Source organism: Scyliorhinus canicula, chromosome 18 (genome assembly GCF_902713615.1).
Source record: "Scyliorhinus canicula chromosome 18, sScyCan1.1, whole genome shotgun sequence".
Classification (NCBI taxonomy): Eukaryota; Metazoa; Chordata; class Chondrichthyes; order Carcharhiniformes; family Scyliorhinidae; genus Scyliorhinus; species Scyliorhinus canicula.
This window is the reverse complement of record NC_052163.1, coordinates 15845364-15867880: the sequence shown is the minus strand read 5'-3', so window position 1 is coordinate 15867880 and position 22517 is coordinate 15845364. Positions and strand designations below refer to the sequence as shown.

The 22517-nt window shown below is 46.8% G+C and overlaps 1 protein-coding gene across 1 annotated transcript in view; it reads left to right on the top strand.

The window, feature by feature from the left end:
• LOC119953684 (dynein heavy chain 17, axonemal-like) overlaps positions 1-22517 on the top strand; it is an 821504-nt gene that overhangs the window by 785899 nt on the left and 13088 nt on the right. The window contains 4 exon segments of the mRNA XM_038778213.1: positions 1373-1521; positions 2631-2758; positions 8760-8987; positions 19028-19219. Coding sequence (XP_038634141.1) covers positions 1373-1521; positions 2631-2758; positions 8760-8987; positions 19028-19219 — 697 coding nt within the window.

Sequence of the window (22517 nt, the reverse complement as noted above, 5' to 3'; positions counted from 1 at the left end):
ACTTCTCACCTGAGTGGCCTGTCTCTGTTTTAAGGTTATTTCCCCACATCCTAACCACCAATGGGAAAAAGCCTCTATTCACTTGATTAATTCCTTCCAAAATCCTAAAAACCTCAATCAAATCACCCGTTAAACCTTCTTCCAGGCAATGGAAATTTAGTTTATGTGTAAAACCCCATCTAGTGGTCAAAGTACAGAATTATGCCGACCTGAATCTCTTGAATCTATTACCCAGAGGCTGCAGCAGCAAAGATTCATCTCAAACCTTTCCCTTCAATCCCTGTTTTCAATCCTCACCTACCCTTACCATGTGTCTGTCTTGAGTGTGTCTGGATGGAGGGTGGGGTGGGGTTTTGGGAATAGGTAGACGAGTACATACTCGTCTTTTCCTCTTATTAATAAAGTTTGTTAATGTTTTACTTATAAATCTGGTGTATGTAACTCATTGAAGCAGTTGAGGGTTGAAGGTTTCAGGAAAACACAAATTATTGGTTAATTCACTTATGTTGGGACTCTGGGGTCTGTGAGGCTGGGACTGACCATGCACTCGCTCAGGGTGTTGTAACAGCTGTGAATTAATCTACCTTGTTACGAATGCTGTATACATTCAAGTAGAATACCTTTAACACTGACTTATTATTTTCACAATTTCTAGCCTTAACTGCTGGTGCACTCTTACATTAATCTGTTCTGTCCCTTCCTGATGTACTTTGACAACTATTTCATGTATTGCTGTTCTGATCTTACCTTCTCCTCTCTCTTTACTTTACCACATCTTTCCTCATCCCACTATTTATTTGAAAGCCCTTTCTACTGCCCTAGCTATGTGACTCACCAGAACACTGGTCCCAGTACGATTTGGTGAAGACGATCTTAATGGTATAGCTCCCACTTTCCCCAATACTGATGACAGTGCCTAAGGAATCAAAACCCATTTCTCCCGCATCAATCTTTAAACCGTGCATTTAACTCTACAATGTTATTTACCCTACGTCAATTTGTTCATGACTTAGGTAAATTAGTACCTTTGATAGTCTGCTTTTTAATTTTACCACCAGTCGATCATATTCTCTAAGTAGAACCTCCTTCAGAGTCCTACCCATATCGTTGGTATCATTGTGAACTGCGACCACTGGATTTACCACCTTCCACTGCAGGTTTCACTTAGTCTACAGCAGATGTCCTGACCCCTGGCACCAGGTAGGCAAAGAGCCTTCTGGGCTCTTGCTCTTGGCTGCAGGGAACCATGTCTATCTCCCTCAACATATTGTCCCCTACTAGCACTACAAAAATTCATCACCACAATCTTGAAAATCTTAAGTTACTTTTAAAAACTTGAATATATCATAAAATGCTATTTGGAATTTTACAGTGGCTTTGTGGAGGAGAAGCTTGGAGCTAAATATGTGGAGGGTCGTAGTATGGAATTCTCAAAATCATATGAAGAAAGCAGTCCTGGCATTCCAATATTCTTTATTCTCTCACCAGGAGTTGATCCATTGAAGGACGTGGAGGCTTTGGGTAGGTGCTGTAAGCAATGTAACAAATTTATGCATTCTTGTGAATGGATACAGAATCCTAGCCCCAATATTGACTGGGAGAGTTTTTGAAACTCGCTTTTTGAAGCAATTTCAAGGCCCAGCATATTTTAAATCTTGGACATCATTTAAATTTCACCAATAAACATTTAATCTGTTATGGATGAGGAAGTCAGTGGAAGAGGCACAAATTCTCACACCCACTAAACTGATGAGTGCACAGGAACATCTACTCTGCCATCCTGTGTGGTTATCATTCATCGGTTTGATAGGATTGCGATAGGTGCAAGGAAAATTTCATATCCATAACACCACCTAGCATAATCTTGCTGAGGCACATTACAGCTGCTGTGATGCCAGAATTACTCATTTGGATCTCACAGGGCCAGCCATCAAATATGTACGTCACTTTACAAAGACAAGGTGTTGAGCTACAAACTGGAACCTGCATGAGCATTATTTAAAATGGAGCTTCCCAAACTGGGTTCTGCAGAACCCAAGAGTTCTGTGGGACTCCTCCAAGGGTTCCACGGTATGTCCTGCCTTGCGGTGGGAGGAACGGTGCCTGGGAGGAACTGGAGCTGAAACCCCGGAGCCCGAAAGGAATTGAGGCTGAGGGAGGCAGTGGGGACCGGAGAACAGCCAGGGTTGCAGGGGGCTATGGGGGTTCAAGAGGATCAAAGCCATGGGGGGGGGGGGGTCTGGGGCCCAAGAGCAGCCTGGCCCAGGGCCGAGGGAGCAGGGGACATCTGGGGGCCCAAGGGAACACCAAGGTGCTGGGGCCTGGGTGGAACTGGGCTGTGTGGGCCCAAGAGGAGATGGGGCCATGGGAGGCTGAGAAGAGCAGAGAATGTGGGGTGCCAAGAGGAGTCCAAGAGGTGGGTGAGAAAGGTGGGTGTGGGTGAGGGTGTGAGAGGCTGTAAATGAGGGTGAATTTGTTGTAGTTAGGGGGCAATAATTTTGATCTTTCCATTGCCATAGTCAGAAAACATTTCTTCTGACAATGGTAAATTTCTTAATGTACTATCGGAATAATATATGCACTCTGTGAGCTATAAAATGTTTTGTTTTTTTTGCTTTGCTTCCTAATAGGCAAGAAATTGGGCTTTACTATTAACAATGGCAAATTTCATAATGTGTCACTGGGACAGGGCCAGGAGATAGTGGCAGAACATGCTTTGGATGAAGCAGCTGTAGGTGGACATTGGGTTATTTTGCAGGTATTGAAGACATTGAAAGTGTCTAAATGTTATGCACATATAAAACAGCTACCAGACAAATGTAAAATCAAACTATTTTCAAATGTGCCTTCAAATGTATGTATACTTGATTGATACTTACATTCTTAGAGAAGCAGATGATCTGTAATGTGGGTAATGTTCTGTAACAAATATTCCTTAATTTATTCTTCATTAAAATTAACAAAATGCTTCATGCAGTTAGCGGAGATAAAAATAAATCCAGCAACTAAATAAAACCAAATGATAAATCTCTACCTGTATCTATTACAGCATACCTTTCATCATTCACCTTGAACTCATTAATAAAGATTAGGTAGATTCTAACTTTTTACTCTGGAAAATTGTGAGTAAGTTGTTACATTACCATTCACGGTAATATGTTGTATTCTTTGTCCTTTCTTCCAGAACGATTCGATGTGTTATTGACAAATAATTCACCAATCACAAGATTAAAACGAAACTAATTTATTATAATACTATTAATTAAATGAAGTTAAACACTTCATTTCAAATTTCAGATCATAATTAACTAATGTTGAATCTGTCTTTACAGTACTCAATAATCTAAATAGTCACAAACTACACTATGACCTAACCTTGTGTTAACTCTGTCTAATCTAATCTTCCTCTAATGCTATCACCATGCTTTCTCCCTGTGCTACTCCTTCCAGCTTCTCCCAGAGTTCACTCAGAGTCTAACTTAAATACAGAGAAGTAGTAACACCCTCTAGTGTTTGATTTACACAGTGATGTAATTATTAACCCTTCACTAACCTGACTATATAGTGGGCAGCATGGTAGCATGGTGGTTAGCATAAATGCTTCACAGCTCCAGGGTCCCAGGTTCAGTTCCCCGCTGGGTCACTGTCTGTGTGGAGTCTGCACGTCCTCCCCATGTGTGCGTGGGTTTCCTCCGGGTGCTCCGGTTTCCTCCCACAGTCCAAAGATGTGCGGGTTAGGTAGATTGGCCATGCTAAATTGCCCGTAGTGTCCTAAAAAGTAAGGTTAAGTTTGGGTTACGGGTACAGGGTGGATACATGGGTTTGAGTGGGGTGATCATTGCTCGGCACAACATCGAGGGCCAAAGGGCCTGTTCTGTGCTGTACTGTTCTATGTTCTATATATATATCAGTACAGAAGTGTTACTGCACCACAGTAGTGATCACATTGATCAAACAGACAGCTTTTATGGTAAAACAAATTTTAAACACAGAATTAAAACACAACAACAAAGGAATAGCTTACATTTAACAGTTATAACATTTTACTTATTTTCTAACCCTGCGTCATATCTTGAATACCACTCATGGATAAAATCAACAACAAGAGTTTCCGCGTGCTTATATTGGTAGAAAGCCTAGAGAGAGTCCTTCAAGAGCAAACTGAACACTGTCCAGTTTGATGTTCCAGAAACAACTGTGAAACCTCATATTAACTATGCCACCTGCAATCTAAAAGCACACCGCATTCTTGTGCCTTGTTACAAAAGGTTACATTGCCCTGGCAAAAATCAATGATTCCCTCCTTTTGTAATTGCAGCAAAAATACTAAATTCAAATTTCAAAATATAAAAATTTCTCAAATTCGTCATAATTCAGTGCAAGCCATTCAGAACCATTTATGATCCAGTTGATTTGCACAGATCATTCAGCATCGGGCAATCTTTCTGGAGCAATTGTAAACATGTTAAGCTGCAGGTCCTGCAGTACTGGCAGGTATTGCCAAACCACCTCAGGAATCATTGCAATTTCAGCACTGACATGTCACAATCCACACTTATTTATTTCAATTATTTGACATGTTCCGAATTCTCAAATATATACCAGTCCCCATCTCTTTGAAAGGATTCATCTTGAAGCAAAATAAAAGCAAAAAATATCGAAGCTAAGTACTGGAAGAGAATATAACACAATTGTTAAACTACAGGGCCAACAACCAACAAAACCAACTAATGCATGGAACATTCGGGTAGCAGGGTAGCATGGTGGTTAGCATAAATGCTTCACAGCTCCAGGGTCCCAGGTTCGATTCCCGGCTGGGTCACTGTCTGTGTGGAGTCTGCACGTCCTCCCCCTGTGTGCGTGGGTTTCCTCCGGGTGCTCCGGTTTCCTCCCACAGTCCAAAGATGTGCGGGTTAGGTGGATTGGCCATGCTAAATTGCCCGTAGTGTCCTAAAAAAAAGTAAGGTTAAGGGAGGGGTTGTTGGGTTACGGGTATAGGGTGGATACGTGGGTTTGAGTAGGGTGATCATGGCTCGGCACAACATTGAGGGCCGAAGGGCCTGTTCTGTGCTGTACTGTTCTATGTTCTATTCAGCCAGAATTATAAGTAATCAATCTCTCCCTTTAAAAGGACTAACAAATAGGCATCACTGCTTCCAGTCCTACTATGTCCAACTTTGAGTCTCACCCAAAGTGTGAAATGCTGGCAATGTCTTGTTAAACCTACTTGCAAATAAGCAAACCTGTCCATTCTGATAACATAGGACATTGTAAGGTTAAGCATCAAACCAAGCACTTGAAGTTCCACATCCAATTTTCAATGTGGAATAGTATTAGTGCTATCCTGTTAAAGGCCTTTAGTCAGGTTGACATGTCGAACCATCATTAGGAATGTAGGTACATAGGACCTAGGAACAGGAGTAGGCCATTCAACCCTTTAAACCTGCTCAACCATTCAATAAGATCATAGCTAATCTGGTTGTGGTCTTAACTCCACTTTAATGTCTACCCTCCATAAACCTTGACTCCAATATCTATCCATGATCTAACCTTCACTGCTCTCAGGAATATTTAACACTCAGTCTTGTCATTCCTTGAGCCAGGTCTCTATTATCTCCACAGTATCATATTTCCACATTGCAATCTGTGTCTGAAGCTCCCCAATCTTATTTACAATACATCTTACATTCATATACATGCACAGTAAGATTTTGACATCATTCCTTTCTCCCTAACTCCGACTTCACTCGTTATTTTTTATACTTGTGCTTTCTGTCCCAACCAGCATTTTGTGCATCTTGGTATTCCTCCACAATATTTGTCTTGGTTCCCACACCTCTGGCGACTTATTTTAACCCCCGCCCCCGGTAGCACTAGAAAAATGCCTTGCAAGGAACTCAGTCCCAGCTCTGTTCAGATGCAACCTATCCTGCTTGTACAGGTGCCATCTCCCCCAGTTCCATTGTGCGACGAATCCTTCCCTCCTGTATCATCGTTCCAGCCACCCATTTCTATAATTACTTTCATGTGGTACTGGGAGTAATTCTGAGGTTACTACCATTGAGGTCCTGTTTGCGACCTTTCTGCTTCACTCTCTAAATTCTGAATGCAGGACTCCATCCCCCCTTCCTACCTAAGCCATTGCTACCAATGTGTACTACAATCTCTAGCTGTTCACCCTCCCCCAGAAGAATGTCCTGCAGCCGATCTGTTACAACCCTGACCCTGGCATCAGAGAGGCAACGTACCAGGCATTGTCAACCTCAGGGGCGCGGCCCACGAATGGGTCGCGGGCAGGTGCTGGGAGGGTTGCGAAGCCGTCCGTCGCGGCGCTTCCGATCACGCAAATCCGCATGCAACAGCCGCAGCAGCTGGCTTTTAATAATGCCGGCTGGGAGTGGCCTTCAAAATGGCCAGGAACAGATTTTTAAAATTCGGCCGCGCTGCGCATGCGCACCGATGATTGGGTACGCATGCGCAGTGCAGTTGCATTTTTTTTATATGGTCGCAGCCTTTTTTTTCCAAGTTCAGGGGCCAAAGGGACCCAAAACCATTTCCTCCATTTTTGTCAGCAAACAAACAAGGTAAGAGAAAATGGTGAGTTGTGAAGGACGGCTGGCGTGGGTTACGAAGGTTGGCTGGGTTGTGTCCCGAAGCTTGGTACAAATGGGTCCCTGAAAAAAAGTTTGATAAATACTGCAACACACCATCCTGGAGTCACATCTGGGGCCACAGAAACATCTGTCTGTTCCCCTAACTAATGAATCCCCTATCATTGCTCTTCTTTTCTCAAATAAGGAGACCAAATATGACAACGTATTCCAGATTTTATCTCACCAATGCCCTGCTTAGCTGCAGTAAAATTTCCCTACTTTTATATTCCATTCCCCTTGCAATAAACACCATCCTATTCATTTACTGTATCTGGTTGTATTTGCCTTCCTATTCATTTACTGTATCTTCATATTTTTTGTGATTCATCTGGTTGCGTTCACATTTTCCCACGTTACACTCCATCTGCCAAAGTTGTTTTCACTCACTTAGTCTCACTTTAACCCTTTGCAGACTCTAACTGTTCTTGACAACTTACTTTCCTTTTTTTAATATAAATTTCGAGTATCCAATTATTTTTTCTTTAATTAAGGGGCAATTTAGTGTGGCCAATCTACCTAGCCTGCACATCTTTAGGTTGTGGGGGTGAAACCCATGCAAACACGGGTAGATGTGCAAACTGCACATGAACAGTGACCCAGGGCTAGGATTGAACCTGGGAACTCGGCGCTGTGAGGCAGCAGTGCTAACCACTGTGCCACCATGCTGCCCGACAACTTCCTTTCCTAACTATCTTGGTGTCATCAGCAAATTTAACAACCATATTTTCAAGCCCTTCATTCAAATAATTGATGTAGCTTGTAAATACTTGGGGCCCCAGCACTGACCCCTGTGGCTCTCCACAAGTTACAGTTTGTCATCCTGAGAAAGATCTATTTATCTCTACATTCTGCTTCCTGTTAGCTAACTGCAGTATCCAGGAGGTTCAAACTTCTGTTGGGACTGACCATCCCCTGAAACCCAACCCCTCTGAACACCCGACCCCACCAATCAACTGACCACCCAAACCTGCACTCCTCTTCTAACCACCCGACCAGCCAATCACCCCCTGCTCCCCCACTGACTCTCCTGTACAATATATCATTTGTAAGATTATACAGCTTCTCATGAAATTACAGTCCCAGTGGGTGAAAATGCTGACGAACTTATAAGTTTTCCTGTATTCAACATTAGAGGTGGACAGGGTGCAGGAAATTACAGGTCCTCCAATTGTGGGTTGTGCATAATTTGCGTGTTGATGTTATTAATTTTTCAATAACAAACAATTTGGCTGGAAATAAAGTATTGCTGTCTTTGGTGGTTCCAGATGCCCTGTTCAGGATACAAAAATTATGGTTGTGCAGGAAATATCAAATGACTTAAAAGAATCAATAGTGTCCTGTAATCCTCCTATGAAAATTACTTTTTCAACTGGAAGATGTATGCAGAGTCAGAAAATCAAACTGCTAATGATAAAATGACATTGGAGCATTGTGCTAAAGACAAAGTTAATGGCATGCGGGGGTAGATTAAAGTTGTCTGAATTATACATGCAGACAGAACCTGACCAAGGTGTTAACAAAGAAGGTGATAACAACAGTACTGAACACTAATAATGAAACAAAGGCTCACAAGCAATCACCACATCTGCACAGTCATGGAAAATACAGATGCTTGATGGAAAATTAAAAGCTCTTCAGCGTGTGACACCCAAGGATTAACCATGAAACATTTAACAACTTAATGCCTGAGTCGCAAATATAAAACAAGCATTGCAACAATACACTCCACTGTCCTTACAGATTTATCTGGCTTTGCCACCTGAATGTAAAATTACAGTTGTTCTCGACATCGACATCAGCCAAAAGGAAGAGCTGACCAATAACTGGATTTTTTTGTCTGGGTCTACTGCTCTTCTACTTTTATTTTTCTTCAAATGTAACCAAACAGAGCAAGAGTTCAGGCCACTATTGCAGAGGGCTCCACACTACCACATCTATCTCCCCTTCCTCAACACTTACGGCACAAAAATTTTTTTCAGCCATTAACTCAATAGACAAATTTTAAGAACAAATGTTTATCTAAATAGTGCTGGATAATTAATGCCTCTAATATATTTCTAGAGAAGTTGATCAGTTCTTTATCTATTTACACCAAATTTTTTGCAGAACATTCATTTGGTCGCTAAATGGCTGGGTACTTTGGATAAGAAAGTGGAAAGTTATAGTTTAGGCAGTCATGCAGATTATCGTGTTTTTATGACTGCTGAACCAGCTGGAACACCTGATGCCCATATTATTCCACAGGGATTACTGGAAAATTCCATCAAAATTACCAATGAGCCCCCGACTGGCATGTATGCTAACCTTCACAAAGCTTTGGATTTGTTTAACCAGGTATAAATAAAATAGGAATGTTCTTGAGCTTATTTGTATCTTAATTATTGGGGCTGCTTTTCCGAATTCAAATATGAGATTTATTTTCTTTCATCTTCCCATCAACTCAGTTATATCAGCATTTGAAATTTAAAATTAATACACTACTAGTTGGATATAACTCATTTTGAAATATATATTTTCCGTTCTGTCACGAAGCAGAGGTAGCTTTAAGTGATCTATGTTTGTATTATGTTCATGTTGATTATAAGCGATGTTGGATGTTAAAAGTGAGGTACAGATTTAAGTGATTTTAATTTGGTATTTCTGTGTAAGAAAGGGTTAAAACTTCAGCTGGATCAATGTTGAAGAAAGGTATTTGCATGTATGGGGATTTTGGTTTTGTTTCAAACTTTCTTTGCATTGTACAGAGGCTTTAGAATGTAAAAGGCAAACAAGAGCTTAAAGAAAGATTGAGCTGTTGCTTCACAACCAGGGCCACCTTTAAGTTAGAAAGATCTACTTTTTCAAAGCGCTGGACAAACTCATCATGGCGTTCGTATGGGGGGGTAAAAATGCTAGGATCCCAAAGAAGGTCTTACAAAAAACAAAAACCAGGGGAGGGCTAGCCCTCCCGAATCTACAATTCTACCACTGGGCAGCAACAGCCGAGCGAGTAAGGGGATGGATCCAGGAGCCAGAGGCTGAGTGGGTGCGTGCGGAGGAGGCCTCCTGCATGGGAACCTCCCTCCGGGCCCTCGCCACGGCAGCACTCCCATCCCCACCCAAAAAACACTCCAGCAGCCCAGTGGTGACAGCCACCCTCCAATCCTGGAACCAACTGCGGCAGCAACTTGGCCTGACCAAAATGTCGAACAGGGCTCCCATCTGCAACAACCATAGGTTCACACCAGCACTGACTGACGCCACCTTCAAAAGGTGGAGGCAGGACGGGGGGACACTGACAGTCAGGGACCTATACACGGACGACAGGATCGCAACACTGGACGAACTGACAGAGAAGTTTCAGCTAGCTGGGGGGAACGAGCTACGGTACCTGCAGCTCAAAAACTTCCTACGAAAGGAGACAAGGACGTACCCACAACCGCCACGACAGACACTACTGGAAGACCTACTGGACGCAAGTATCCTAGAGAAAGGGAACTGTAGTGACATGTATGACCGACTGGTAGATAGGGACGACACCGTACTGGACGCAACAAGAAGGAAATGGGAGGACGACCTGGGGATGGAGATAGGGTGGGGACTCTGGAGCGAAGCACTGCATAGGGTCAACTCCACCTCCACGTGCGCAAGGCTCAGCCTGACGCAACTAAAAGTGGTACATAGAGCCCACTTAACAAGAACCCGTATGAGTAGGTTCTTCCCGGAGGTGGAAGACAGATGTGAACGGTGCCAAAGAGGCCCGGCCAACCACGCCCACATGTTCTGGTCTTGCCCCAGACTCGTGGAGTACTGGACAGCCTTCTTCGAGGTTATGTCCAAAGTGGTGGGAGTGAGGGTGGAGCCATGCCCGATAGTGGCGGTCTTCGGGGTTTCAGAACAGCCAGATCTATTCCTGGGGAGGAGGGCGGACGCCCTTGCCTTTGCCTCCCTGATCGCCCGCCGTAGAATCCTGTTTGGCTGGCGGTCAGCAGCACCGCCCAGAGCTGCGGACTGGCTGTCCGACCTCTCGGAATCTCTCCAAATGGAGAAAATCAAATTTGCCATCCGAGGGTCGGACGACGGCTTCCACAGAACGTGGGAGCCATTCATGCAACTGTTCCGGGACCTATTTGTGGCCAATGTACAAGAGGAAGAATAGTCGGGGGAAGGTAGCGGGAGGGGCTACAGGTTCGGTACGGGGGTTCGATGGCTAGCTAAGGCCCAAAACCAAACTAAATAAACATGTTGGGGGGGGGGGGGGGGGGGGCGGGCGCAGTTACTACTACGAAGATGCTTACCTGTAAATATGTATGTTAATTTTTGCGTGTTTGTTTGTTGTTTTTTTTTTTTTTTTTTTTTTTTGTTCTTTTTCTCTCCTAACAATTTGTAATTTGTTCAATATAAAATATGAAAACTGAATAAAAACATTTATAAAAAAAAGTTAGAAAGATCTTTTAAATTTGATTTTAATTGGACCCAAGGCAGTAGGAGCTTAGCAGCTAGAGAGGAAAGAGCTCTCACCACTACTAGAAGCAGAGGCAGAGTAGAAAAGCAGGACAATAGAGTAATGGAAAGAAAGCAAGTCATAGAAACTAAAGAATAGCTTGTTCTAGATATCAGGGAATGAAAAGAGAAGTTCCAGGATGATTACTGTCAAAGGAACAAAAGGACTCTGAGACTTGAGCAAGATACTGTTAATTGAAGTTAAAGACAGAGCTGAAAAGTGCAGACCTGGTGAAGTTGGTGTGAGAGAAGCTAGATATCTGAAGAAATCCTAAGGTTAGTAAACTTAATACAGCCTGTAAAGCAATAGTGTACTCTTTTTGGCTGGGTACCTGAGAGATTGGGTGAAAGTTTGAATGCACGGAGTAATTGAAGACCAAAATACTGAAAAGATAGTTGGAAAACCTGGAAGTAGATCCTTGCTGAAAACAGCTGAACGCTTTGTTCAGAAGAAGCTGCTGAGGTGGGTCTTTTCGAAAGTGGAGTTTGGGAACATTTGTGTGAGAATCATCTGGGGGTATTTGAGGAGGAATACATTGAAGTTTGATGGCTTGACATCAAACATTTGGTTTTAGAGCAGGGAGAATCTGACCAGAGTTGGACTATTGGTTTAGAGGGACTGCTTATTTACAGGAAACATTGTAGCATAAGATATATTTTGTAACCTGTGTTATCCATAGAACATGCATACATAGGGGGGGCAGCAGCGTAGTGGTATTATCGCTGGACTAGTAATCCAGAGACCCAGAATCATGCTCTGGGCACTCAAGTTTGAATCCTGCCATGACAGATGGTGATATTTGAATTGAATAAAAAGCTGGAATTGAAAGTCTAAAAGGTGACCACAAAACCATTGTTGATTGTCGTAAAAACCCATCTGGTTCACAAATGTCCTTTAGGGAAGGAAATCTGTCTTCCTTACCTGGTCTGGCCTACATGTGACTCCAGATCCACAGCAATGTCGTTGACTTTTAAATGCCCTCAGGTATGGGCAATAAATGCTGGCCCAGTCAGTGACGCTCACATCCCATGACGAATAAAAACAAACCTATGTGAAGAGATAGGTGGGATGAAGGAGTATTTTATTATAGTTAAACGTTTCATGCTGATTAATTTTTTTTGTTGCTGTTAAAAGCTAATTGGCTGTCTTGTTCCTCTGTTCACCTATATTTTCAAAAGAAAGTAAAGGTTACAGGGGACGATTCAGTGACCGCATTGCGCCCGGTGTGGATCCTGGCGGTGCGAGAATAGCGCGAGAGGGTAAAATTGAGGTTCACACCAGACGTGGACCATTTTGCGATTCATCTGGTCCGCACTCGATGCTAAGTTCTGATCTCGCCCAAAAATGGCGAGAATATCATTAACCCTAATTTGCATTCATTTCAATCTCATTAACGAGATTGAAGTTGAAAGCAGCAGCCTCCCGAGAATTACCAGACTCCCCAGCGGGAAGTCACACAGGCATCGTTTAGTACTCCTTTTCAACAATGTGAAGCTGGCGCAATGGCTTCTGAGGGGAACTGACATGGTGAGTAACCATTTCCATTTTACATCATGCCGCTCCTGATACTGGAGCTGCTGCCCCAATGCTCGAGGGGCCTTCAGGGAGATTAGGCTTGGTCGAGGGCCTGAAGCATTCCAGGTCTGGGGTCACCCCAGGGCCGAAGGGTGGGGGGCGGCTGTGAGGCCTTCAAGCCATCTTTAAATATTGTCTGGACCCATAACATGGGGAAATCACAGCTGCTGCTTGTCTGACCTACCAAACTCCCCTAGTACAGAGCCCTGCTGCAGCTCCTCTCCCACAAGTCAATTTCACCCCCTCTGACTGTGAACATCCTCCAGTTTCACAGCCGAAGGCTATTTCAAATGACAAATTAGGCTCATTAGTTGTGAGAGCACTTCACTCTCCTGAACTCTCAAGTGCCTCCTCGAGAGCACACGTACCATGCCTCAGAGGGTGATTAGTGTATTGTATTTCCAGCACGTTTGATGCCTGAACAGTGTGCCTGAACTCTAGGAGCATCAGCACCATAGAAGCAGCTGCCAACAATCAAACACTACAGAGCAGAGCTTCACCACTGAAGACCTCGGAGAATCGCCGCCATTGGAGCCGGCGCAGTCGGCGTGTCACCGGTCGGGGGCCGCTCTACGCGCTCTCACCCCAGTGATTCTCCACCCAGGATGGGCCGCGTAGCCACGCAAAAAAAGCCAAGTCCTGCCTGCGCCGTTCACATCTGCTCTTAGCCGGCGGGATTTTCGGCGTGGATGCATCCGGGCCTGGTGATTGGGGAAGTGGGTCCAACCGGGGGGGGGGGGGGCTCGGCTGTGGCCTGGCCCGCGATCGGGGCCCACCAATCAGCGGGCTGGCCTCTCGGGCTGGGGGCCTCTTTTGTTCCGGGCCAGCCCCTGTAGCCCCATGCCATGTTGCGTCAGGGCCAATGCAGCAGGTAAGTGTGTGGATGAGTGGAGGGCAGCTGAGCACGTCCTCCGTAATGTTCCCGGCAGAGGTCTGGGATCTAGGGGTTCCTGACGTGGCCGGGGGGTGAATGTGCAGAGCAAGGTTTGCCAGCACAACTGTTTCACTGATGGCATCTGAGAGAAGGTGGGACAGTGATGGTAAGGATGGGGGAGGCTTGGCGGATTTGAGGGTCTTGGGATGATTGCCAGTCACCCTCCAGCTCCAATTCCTTCCAGATAAACCATGTTTGCTGGTGTTGATTCCGCAGACACTGCCTTTGCCTTGCTTGTGGCAGCCGAGGTGGGCAGTCGCTGTCGAAGGCAGCAATCCCAGCTTAGGCTGGAGGTGGCATCCCATGCCAGCTATGAGGCTGAGGAGGGACCCAAAAGGAGAGGCCAGCAATGGCCCAACGTGTACAGGTGTCATTCGCCTTTCCATGAGCTGACAGACAGCATAATCCGTAGAAGACCTTACCCAAAGGAGGAACAGTGCGGGACCTGTGCCATGTCCTTGCGGAGAAGGGGGAACACATGCTCCCAAAGGCCATGAAGGTCATCACAGCCCTAAACCTTTACATCACTGGGTCATTCCAGAGCTCGAGTAGCATCTTGCAGTCATCAGCCCACAGGTGCATCCGGGATGTGGCAGTGTTCTGTATGCCTGGACATCAGACTATATCACCTTCGACCTGGACCCATCCCACCAAGATGTCCAGGCTTCAGGATTCACATGCCCCAGATCGATGGCATGCATGTTGCCCTGCAAGCACTGGGTAATCAGGGAGTACACTATATTAACAGGAAGGGATTCTACTCCCTGAATGTTCCGATCTTGTGCACCAACTGCCTCAGAATCATGCACATGTGTGCCCACTAGCTTGGGGGTGCACTCTGAGATCCCTAGTGTCTTTGAGAACCGCCCTAGGATGACGGGTTGGCTCGTAAGGCACAAGGGATATCCACTGAGGTCATGACTGATGCCAGTGCGGAGGCCTAAGACGGTGGAAGAGACCCTATCCAAATAGGCTCACACTGCCATGCATGCTGTTGTAATTGGTGTATTGGACTGCTCAAAATGAGGTTCCGGTGCCTTGACAGCTCTGGTGGTGCCTTGCGGTACATCCCCAAGAAGGTCTCCCACTTTGTGGTGATCTGCTGTTCCCTCCACAATCTAGCACAGCAGCAGGGTGACATGCTGGAGGAGGGGGAGGCGGCGGGACATAGCCTCTAATGAGGAGGAGGATGAGATGAACTAGAAGGGGCTGGAGCTCCAACCTGAGGAGGAGCTGGATAATGGAGGACAGGCAAAAAGGGTCTGACATGCCAGGGAGATGGTGGAGGCCCTCATCTTCTCTAGATTCTGCTAGGATGAGGTGTGACATATACTCAACGTCTCCCCCCCTCCCCCCCCATCCCGCCTTTCCCTCTCTCCGTCCCTCATTCCCATTCCTCCCCATTCACTGCACCCTCATCACACCACCAACGCCACAACCACTCTGTTTCCCTCCTCCAAGGACCTATGTAACATCACTCCAGGGTGATCGGCCTGTGTTGGCACTGTCAGCCAGTTGCTATACGACACAGGACAGTAATAATAACTCGCTGTGAGGAAATCTCTGGTGCTCCTCGGTTTTTGCTGAAACCTGACTCCAGCCTTTCTGCTGCCACTGCACTCACACCCATCCTCTGAACAAGGTCTGCATCGGAAACTTTTGATCTTGGACCATTGTTCCTGGGGGCGGGGAAGCGGAGGGCGACAGGTGCTGAGGGTGCGTGCTGGCCCCCTGAGACAGAGGCTTGACATGTATGAGCTGTAACATGTTTTAATAGTGAACATTTTACAGTTATTTCATTTGATTTGATTTATCTGGGACAGATTTCCATTCCCCCTAACTACAGTGACCCCCTACTCCAGTACACGCACAATACATCTCGCTCTTCCTTAATCTTCTGTGGTGTAGTGCTACATCGAGGTGTGTCCCCAGGATGCACATCAAAGGTGGAGGCAGCCTGCTGCTTTTCGTGCCCTGTGCCCTTTGTCGGTTGTCTTCTGGAGGGCCCTGGCCAACTTACCGGTGTCACTGGCGTCACTGCGTCACCTTGTTGTGCTCGCTGCCTTTCAGATGCCAGTGTTGGGGGGGGGGGGTTTCATAATACTGGGGACTGCCGTCATCTCCTTGGTGGCAGGCCCTGGGTTGGCCTCCAGCGTTTCCTCCTCCCTGACGGTGCCCTTGAGCTCTGGGGGCCTCCGTGGGATGGCGGGGCAGCTGGAGTGAGCTCCAGAGGCTACTGAGTCGTCTGGCGCTGCCAAGCCTGGAGGCTCCCCATTGTCTGCACCATGGTGTCAACGCCCTTAGTGATGGTACTCAGTGACTGGGCCATGCTCTGCAGGTGGCAATGTCCACCTGCATCTAGGACCTGACTCTTAGCGACTGGAATTTGATTTTGAAGTCCTCAGCCGTGGTCTTCACAGACGGAGCCATGTCTTGGATGTCATCACTCAAGACCCGGACATCGTGCTACAGGTTTTCCACTGTGGTCACCACCTAACAGTGGTGGCCTCGATGCCATGCACTGTCGGCACCATCTCCTGTGCTTGAAGTCTTTGGGACTCCTCCAATCGGCCAGGCAGTCGCTGAAATATCGCTAACATCCCTCCTAAATCTCACGGCTGAGTCCTATCATCCGCATCAGCTCTGGGAGAATTTTGTCCAGAGGCTCGGCTTCTGACTGGGACCCAGCTCTGTCCTGGGATCCAGCGTACCTCAGACTGCTGTCTCTCTTGGATGTTCCTGCCTCCACCTGATGTACATCAACAAATGTGTGGTGCTCACCAGACTGTGCCCCAAAAGCCTGTCCATTAATGTCGCCCACCGAGGTGTGTGTCGCTGTGCTGGTGGAAGCTGTGGGTGATAACTGTGATGCCTCGCCGGTGGTCTCCTCAGAGCACTCCTCCGAGGTGTTCTCTTTGGTGGCGGCAGGGGAGAATGACTCCAGATGGCCCGGCCATCCTGACATCCTGTGAGACAATGGACATGTGGTCAGTGAAAGGGAAGGATCATTCTGTCTAACACAAACAACTCACTTGAAAAACGTCATCGCGGTGAAGGGGCAGTGGATCCTCATCTCTCTGGCGCAGGCCAACATCGCTGTCGGTGACTGCTCTCTACTCGGCCAGCCCAGTGATTTCCAGGGCCCGTTCCTCAGAGTGGGTGAGGACTCTAATCTCTGGAATTCCTCCCCGTCTTGGCCCTTTCCCATTTATTATGGGCTATCTTCTCCTGCGGGGACAAAGAGAGGACATTGTGAGCCGCACGCTTGTTGGGTCAGAGGGCCAATAGAAGGTGGCATCAGTGGGTGCCGGAACTAGACATTAAGGTGTTGTGCTGGTGGATGCCAGGGGGTTCTAAGGAACACGCTTGAATATCGGTCGGGATTCTCTGAACCCACGGCGGGTCAGAGAATCGGCATTGACGGCAAAAATTCCCGCCACGCCGCTCTGACGCCGGGACGTGATTTTCCAGCAAACGGAGATTCGGCGGCAGTCGCGCGCACGGCTGACACAGCGCCGGTCGGGGGCAGTTGAAAGAGGCCCCCCAAGGTGATTCTCCGCGGTCGACCGGCCGAGTTCCCACCGAGTTCCGCCGACATGGTTCACAAATGGTACCACCTGGCGGGGGCTCTGACCCGCAGCCGTGGTGGCCGTCCTGGTGGTGGGAGGGAAAAGACTCTGGGCGGGGGGGGGGGGGGGGGGGGCAGATCTGAGGGGGCCTACCTTCTTCCACGTGGGCCTGCTGTATCACTACGACATGTTGTGGGGCGCCGCGGCGGAAACGGCCACCATGCGCATGCGCCGGCGCAGGAACGGCCACCACGCACATACACGGACCACATGCGCCAACACTGCAGGGTCATGTATCGGCACTGGAGCTGCATGGAGCACTCCGGTGCCGTGCTGACCCCCTGTGGGCCACTGAATCGCTGGACTAAGAGGATAGTTGACGCTGGCGTGAAACACTCCAGCCGATGTGGGGAGGGTACAAGGTGTTAACCAGTGGATTTGTGGGGGTAGTTTGCGAATTTCAGGGATGGCAGTGGAACAGATGCCAAGAGGGAGGTGGTAACTTACCCTGCAGCTCTTTGGAGGTTGTTAGTCTTCTTTTGACATTGGACAGCGGCCCTCCTTGTCATGCTGCCCGCACTGACAACCGCTGTCGTTGCTGCCCAGGCAGCATTGCTGACCCTGCTGCTGGTCCTCCAACCCCTTCCGGGGAACAGGGTGTCCCGCCTCTCATCCATAGCATTGAGAAGCATGGTCAAGTCAGCATCCTCAAAGCGAGCGAGTGAGTGGGAGGGAGCGCTTCAAAGCAGCTGCCCCTTGTTAGCGGCGAGCAGCTGAAGCACGAGTCGGTCACATCAGACAGTGAGGGAGCCAGTAATGTCACCAATGTGCCCGTCACGAAACTTCCTGACAACTCACCCAAAACCGGACTTTACTTTGCTCTGCGAAATCGCACCCACTGTCTTTTGAGCCAGCATTCTATTCTGGGACCTTCCCGTCCCCTAATAACATAATCTGGGATCATAATAGTACTTACATTTACGAAAAGATTTTGTTTTTTTTAAAAGAACAAATATTAAGCTATACTGCATAGCTTTAAATTTTTTTTAAATTCAGTGCTGGTGAGTCTAACATTTGTTGCCCATCCCTAAATGCCCTTCAGATTGGTGATGAGCCGCCTTCTTGAATATAATTGAGTAATTTGTGTTAAATTAAATAACAAAGAAATTGACAAAAGCTGCAAAAGTGACATGGAAACAAATCGTTTCACGAAGCAAGTGGCTAAGGTCTGGAATGCATTGCCTGCGATTATGATGGAGTAAGGTACAATCAGAGCATTCAAAAGGGAATTAGATTGTTATCCGAAAAAGAAGCATGTACAGGAGTATGAGGAGAAGGCAGAGGAAGGACACTAATTGTTCATTCAGAGAACTGGTGCAAACACTTTGGGCCAAATGGCCTCCTTCTGCGTTGTAACCTATTTGTGGTTCCGAATGGTTTCCCGGGCTATTTCAATGGGCAGGTAAGAGTCAGCTGCATTGCTGTGTGTCTCAGGTCACACAAAGGACAGACCTGGATGGGGGGATTCTTCGTCTCGCCAGTCGCCCAATGGGGTTTCCCATTGTGGGCACCCCCACGCCGCAGGCGTGAGTACGCTGCTGGCGAAGTGGAGAATCACGCCGATGGAGAATCCAGCTCCAGACGTTTGTCAAACCCCATGAGAGTATGGTAAAACAAATATTTGTATTGTATTTGCTGTAATAGTCTTTTTTGCTGGGACCTTTAAACAACAATCTTTTTGATATTAGGAATACTCTTGCTATTATCATTCATTTTTATTTACAGAGACTTTATTTAATTCATGTTAATGTAGGACACCTTGGAGATGTGTTCCAAAGAATCGGAATTTAAGTGCATCCTTTTTGCTCTCTGTTATTTTCATGCCGTGGTTGCTGAGAGGCGCAAATTTGGAGCACAAGGATGGAACAGAGCCTACCCATTTAACAATGGAGATCTTACAATTTCTGTTTATGTACTGTTCAACTACTTGGAAGCAAATCCTAAGGTACAGTTTACTACTTGTGCAGATCTTGCTCATATGATGGAAGAAAAATAAAAATTAACTTCAATCTGTAACGTGCTAAATTTCATAAAGAAAGTGACAAATATTAATGCTGGGGAATGACTGGATGGTGGAATTTAGCACACAATTTATTTCCTCTGATTCCATTGCCTTCTAAAACGTTTTAGTAGATGACTAGGGGTAAGAATAGATGAAAGAAAGTGGGGAAAAGAGTGGGACATGGAAGCAACTGGACAATAGAACATAGAACAGTACAGCACAGAACAGGCCCTTCAGCCCTCGATGTTGTGCCGAGCCTTTTCTGAAACCAAGTTCAAGCTATCCCACTCCCTGTCATTCGAGTGTGCTCCATGTGCCTATCCAATAACCGCTTGAAAGTTCCTAAAGTGTCCAACTCCACTAGTCCCCAGCCAGTAGTAATTAGGCAGGTTATAACGTCAAGGTTAACATCAAATTATAACATTAAGGTTGAGGGAGCTAGGGCTTTTTTCTTTGAAGCGGAGAAGGATGCGAGGCGACTTAATAGAGGTTTATAAGATGATAGAGTGGACGTTCAGAGGCTATTTCCTCGGGTGAATGAAGGTGTTACAAGGGGGCATAACTATAAGGTTCAGGGTGGGAGATATAGGAGGGATGTCGAGGTAGGTTCTTTACTCAGAGAGTGGTTAGGGTATGAGCTTCCCCAATGAGGGGGACGGAGAAATCGTTAACAGAGTCACCTGCATAAATTGAGCTGGCCAGTGTGGAACCAGCTAGAGAGGAGAGAGCAGTAGTGAAGTACTGCTGCTATTGTATATATGTAATTGTAAATAAAGTTATTTCTTTCAATTCTACAAACTCATGCTGGATTCTTCGTGGCCCTCACAAAATTTACCTTTTATATATTGAAAAAAACTCTTCCTATCTTCTTTTATATTACTAGCTAGCTTGCACTCATATTTCATCTTCTCTCCCCTTATTGCTTTTTTAGTTGTGCTCTGCTTGCTTTTAAAGGCTTCCCAATCCACTGGCTTCTCACTATTCTTCACCACTTTGTATGCTTTTTCTTTTGCTTTTATGCTGTCCTGGACAGAAAGGAACAGGAGCAAGACTGGGCCTTTTGGTCCCTCAAGCCTGCTGTGCCATTACAATGTTTCACTATTATCACAATATCCTGGGCTAGTGCATGTTCAATCCCAGCCCACTTGACCCCAAGTCACAACACAGGTGAAATTAGATTTTATTTAAAATTCCCCAGATTCTTGGCTGAGCCCAATAAACTGCAGACACCAGGACTGGGATTCTCCCCTACCCGGCGGGGCGGGGGGGTCCCGGCAAGTTGGAGTGGCGTGAACCACTCCGGCGTCGGGCCGCCCCAAAGTGCAGAACCTGCTTTATCAGATATCATCAGGTCCTAACCGCAGTCTTAATTGCTGCCCTGAGTGGGACGTATTCATAGGTTTTGTCTGGCAGGAAAGCCATCAGAAACAGCAGCTGGAGCCAGATTAAGATCAGAAAGATAAAGTGTTTCTCTTCTATTGTTTCCTCATGGGTCAGGAAGCAGTACGCTGCTGTTATAATGTACAGAGAAATAACAGATTAAGTTCATTAGTGAGGAAGAAGGACTTTATAAATATAAGCAGAGTGTTCAAAAGCCAGAATAATGCCAAACAGACATTCAACTCTCATTCAGCTTCAGTTAGGATACAGGTTGCAATCGAACCAAATGGGAACAATGTCCTATAGCAAGCACATTTAGCCACACGTTTCTCTTGTAGTGCCAAGAAACACAACGCTACCTAACGCGACTCCAGTTAGATACGGGCCTTAGCGGGGGACACGTGGCCGAGGCCACACTTAGTCCTGTTTCCTGCACTCAGTGCAGGGAGAGATCGTGATACCATTTTTAAATGGGGTCCCAATCTCTTGACCCCCAGACGCAACCCCCGAACTCCCTCAAATCCCCATTAACCTTAACGGGGTACTCGTCCCCTCCGCTCGCCATATTGCGTGCACAGCGCACCCTCAGACACGATCACCACTGTGCAACAAATGCCAGCCTGGTACCACCAGCCTGGCACCCTTACAGTGCCCCTGCCAGATGGCAGTGCCAGGCTGGCACCCAGGCGACACTGCTGACGGGAAACTCCCTCAAAAACCCACCACAAATTAACTTTGAAAAGTAGTTAGACTGGAAAATCTGAAGTTGTTCTCTTAAGTGCAGAAATTAGTCATAGACCTAGACATAGAATTTACAGTGCAGAAGGAGGCCATTTGGCCCATTGAATTCTCACTGGCCCTTGGAAAGAGCACCCGAGCATAGCTCACACCTCCACCCTATCCCCATAACCCAGTAACCCCCTTTTTGAACACTAAGGGCAATTTTCCATGGCCAATCCACCTAACCTGCACTTCTTTCTACTGTGGGAGGAAATCGGAGCACCCGGAGGAAACCCACGCAGACATGGGGAGAACGTGCAGACGCCGCACAGACAGTGACCCAAGCCAGGAATCAAACCTGGGACCCCGGCGCTGTGAAGCAACAGTGCAAACCACTGTGCTACCGTGCTGCCCAGCCATATGGATTGTGACAATTGGCAATTATTTCATTGTCACTATTATTGGGACTAGCTTTTTTTTACTCTCAAGACATAAGACGATTTACCAGCCACGTCATACCCAACCTGGTGACGCGATGAGGCCATCGAATATTGTGAGAGGCCTCTCGCGCGATTTGTGATGCTTGAAATGTCCGCGAGATACATCTGAACCTCCCGAGACATCATAATCTGGATCTCGCGCTCACTGGCTGTGATCCGGATAAGCAGATTTAAATGAGCCATTAGCCACCCCAGCACGGCTTCGACCAGGTGTCATTTACTGATGCGCACAAACCTGGTCCAGGCTTCATGCCACTTGAGGATGTCTCCAAGGCTATTGGAGACCCCTGAGTGGTCGGGCTCTGGGCATGGTGGCACCAGGGTACCTGAGTGGCACTGCCAGGCTGGCAGGGGCACTGCCAAGGTACCAAGATGCCCTGGTTGCCCATGCCATGTTTGGACTTGGGCTGCCTTGTCCTTAAGAGGTGGGGTGAGGGGGGCGGGTCGAAGACCCTGGAAGAGGTAGGTTGGGTGCAGTGAGGGGGTCCGGAGACCACAGTGGGGCTGATGAAGGGGGTCAAAAGATCGGGTCAGCCTTTAAAAATGGCCTCCCGATCTGTGAGTACTTTCCCTGCACTGGCAAGGTGAATTTATCAGTGCAGGAAGTGATGTAAGTGCAACCTCGATGGAGGATTCCTCAA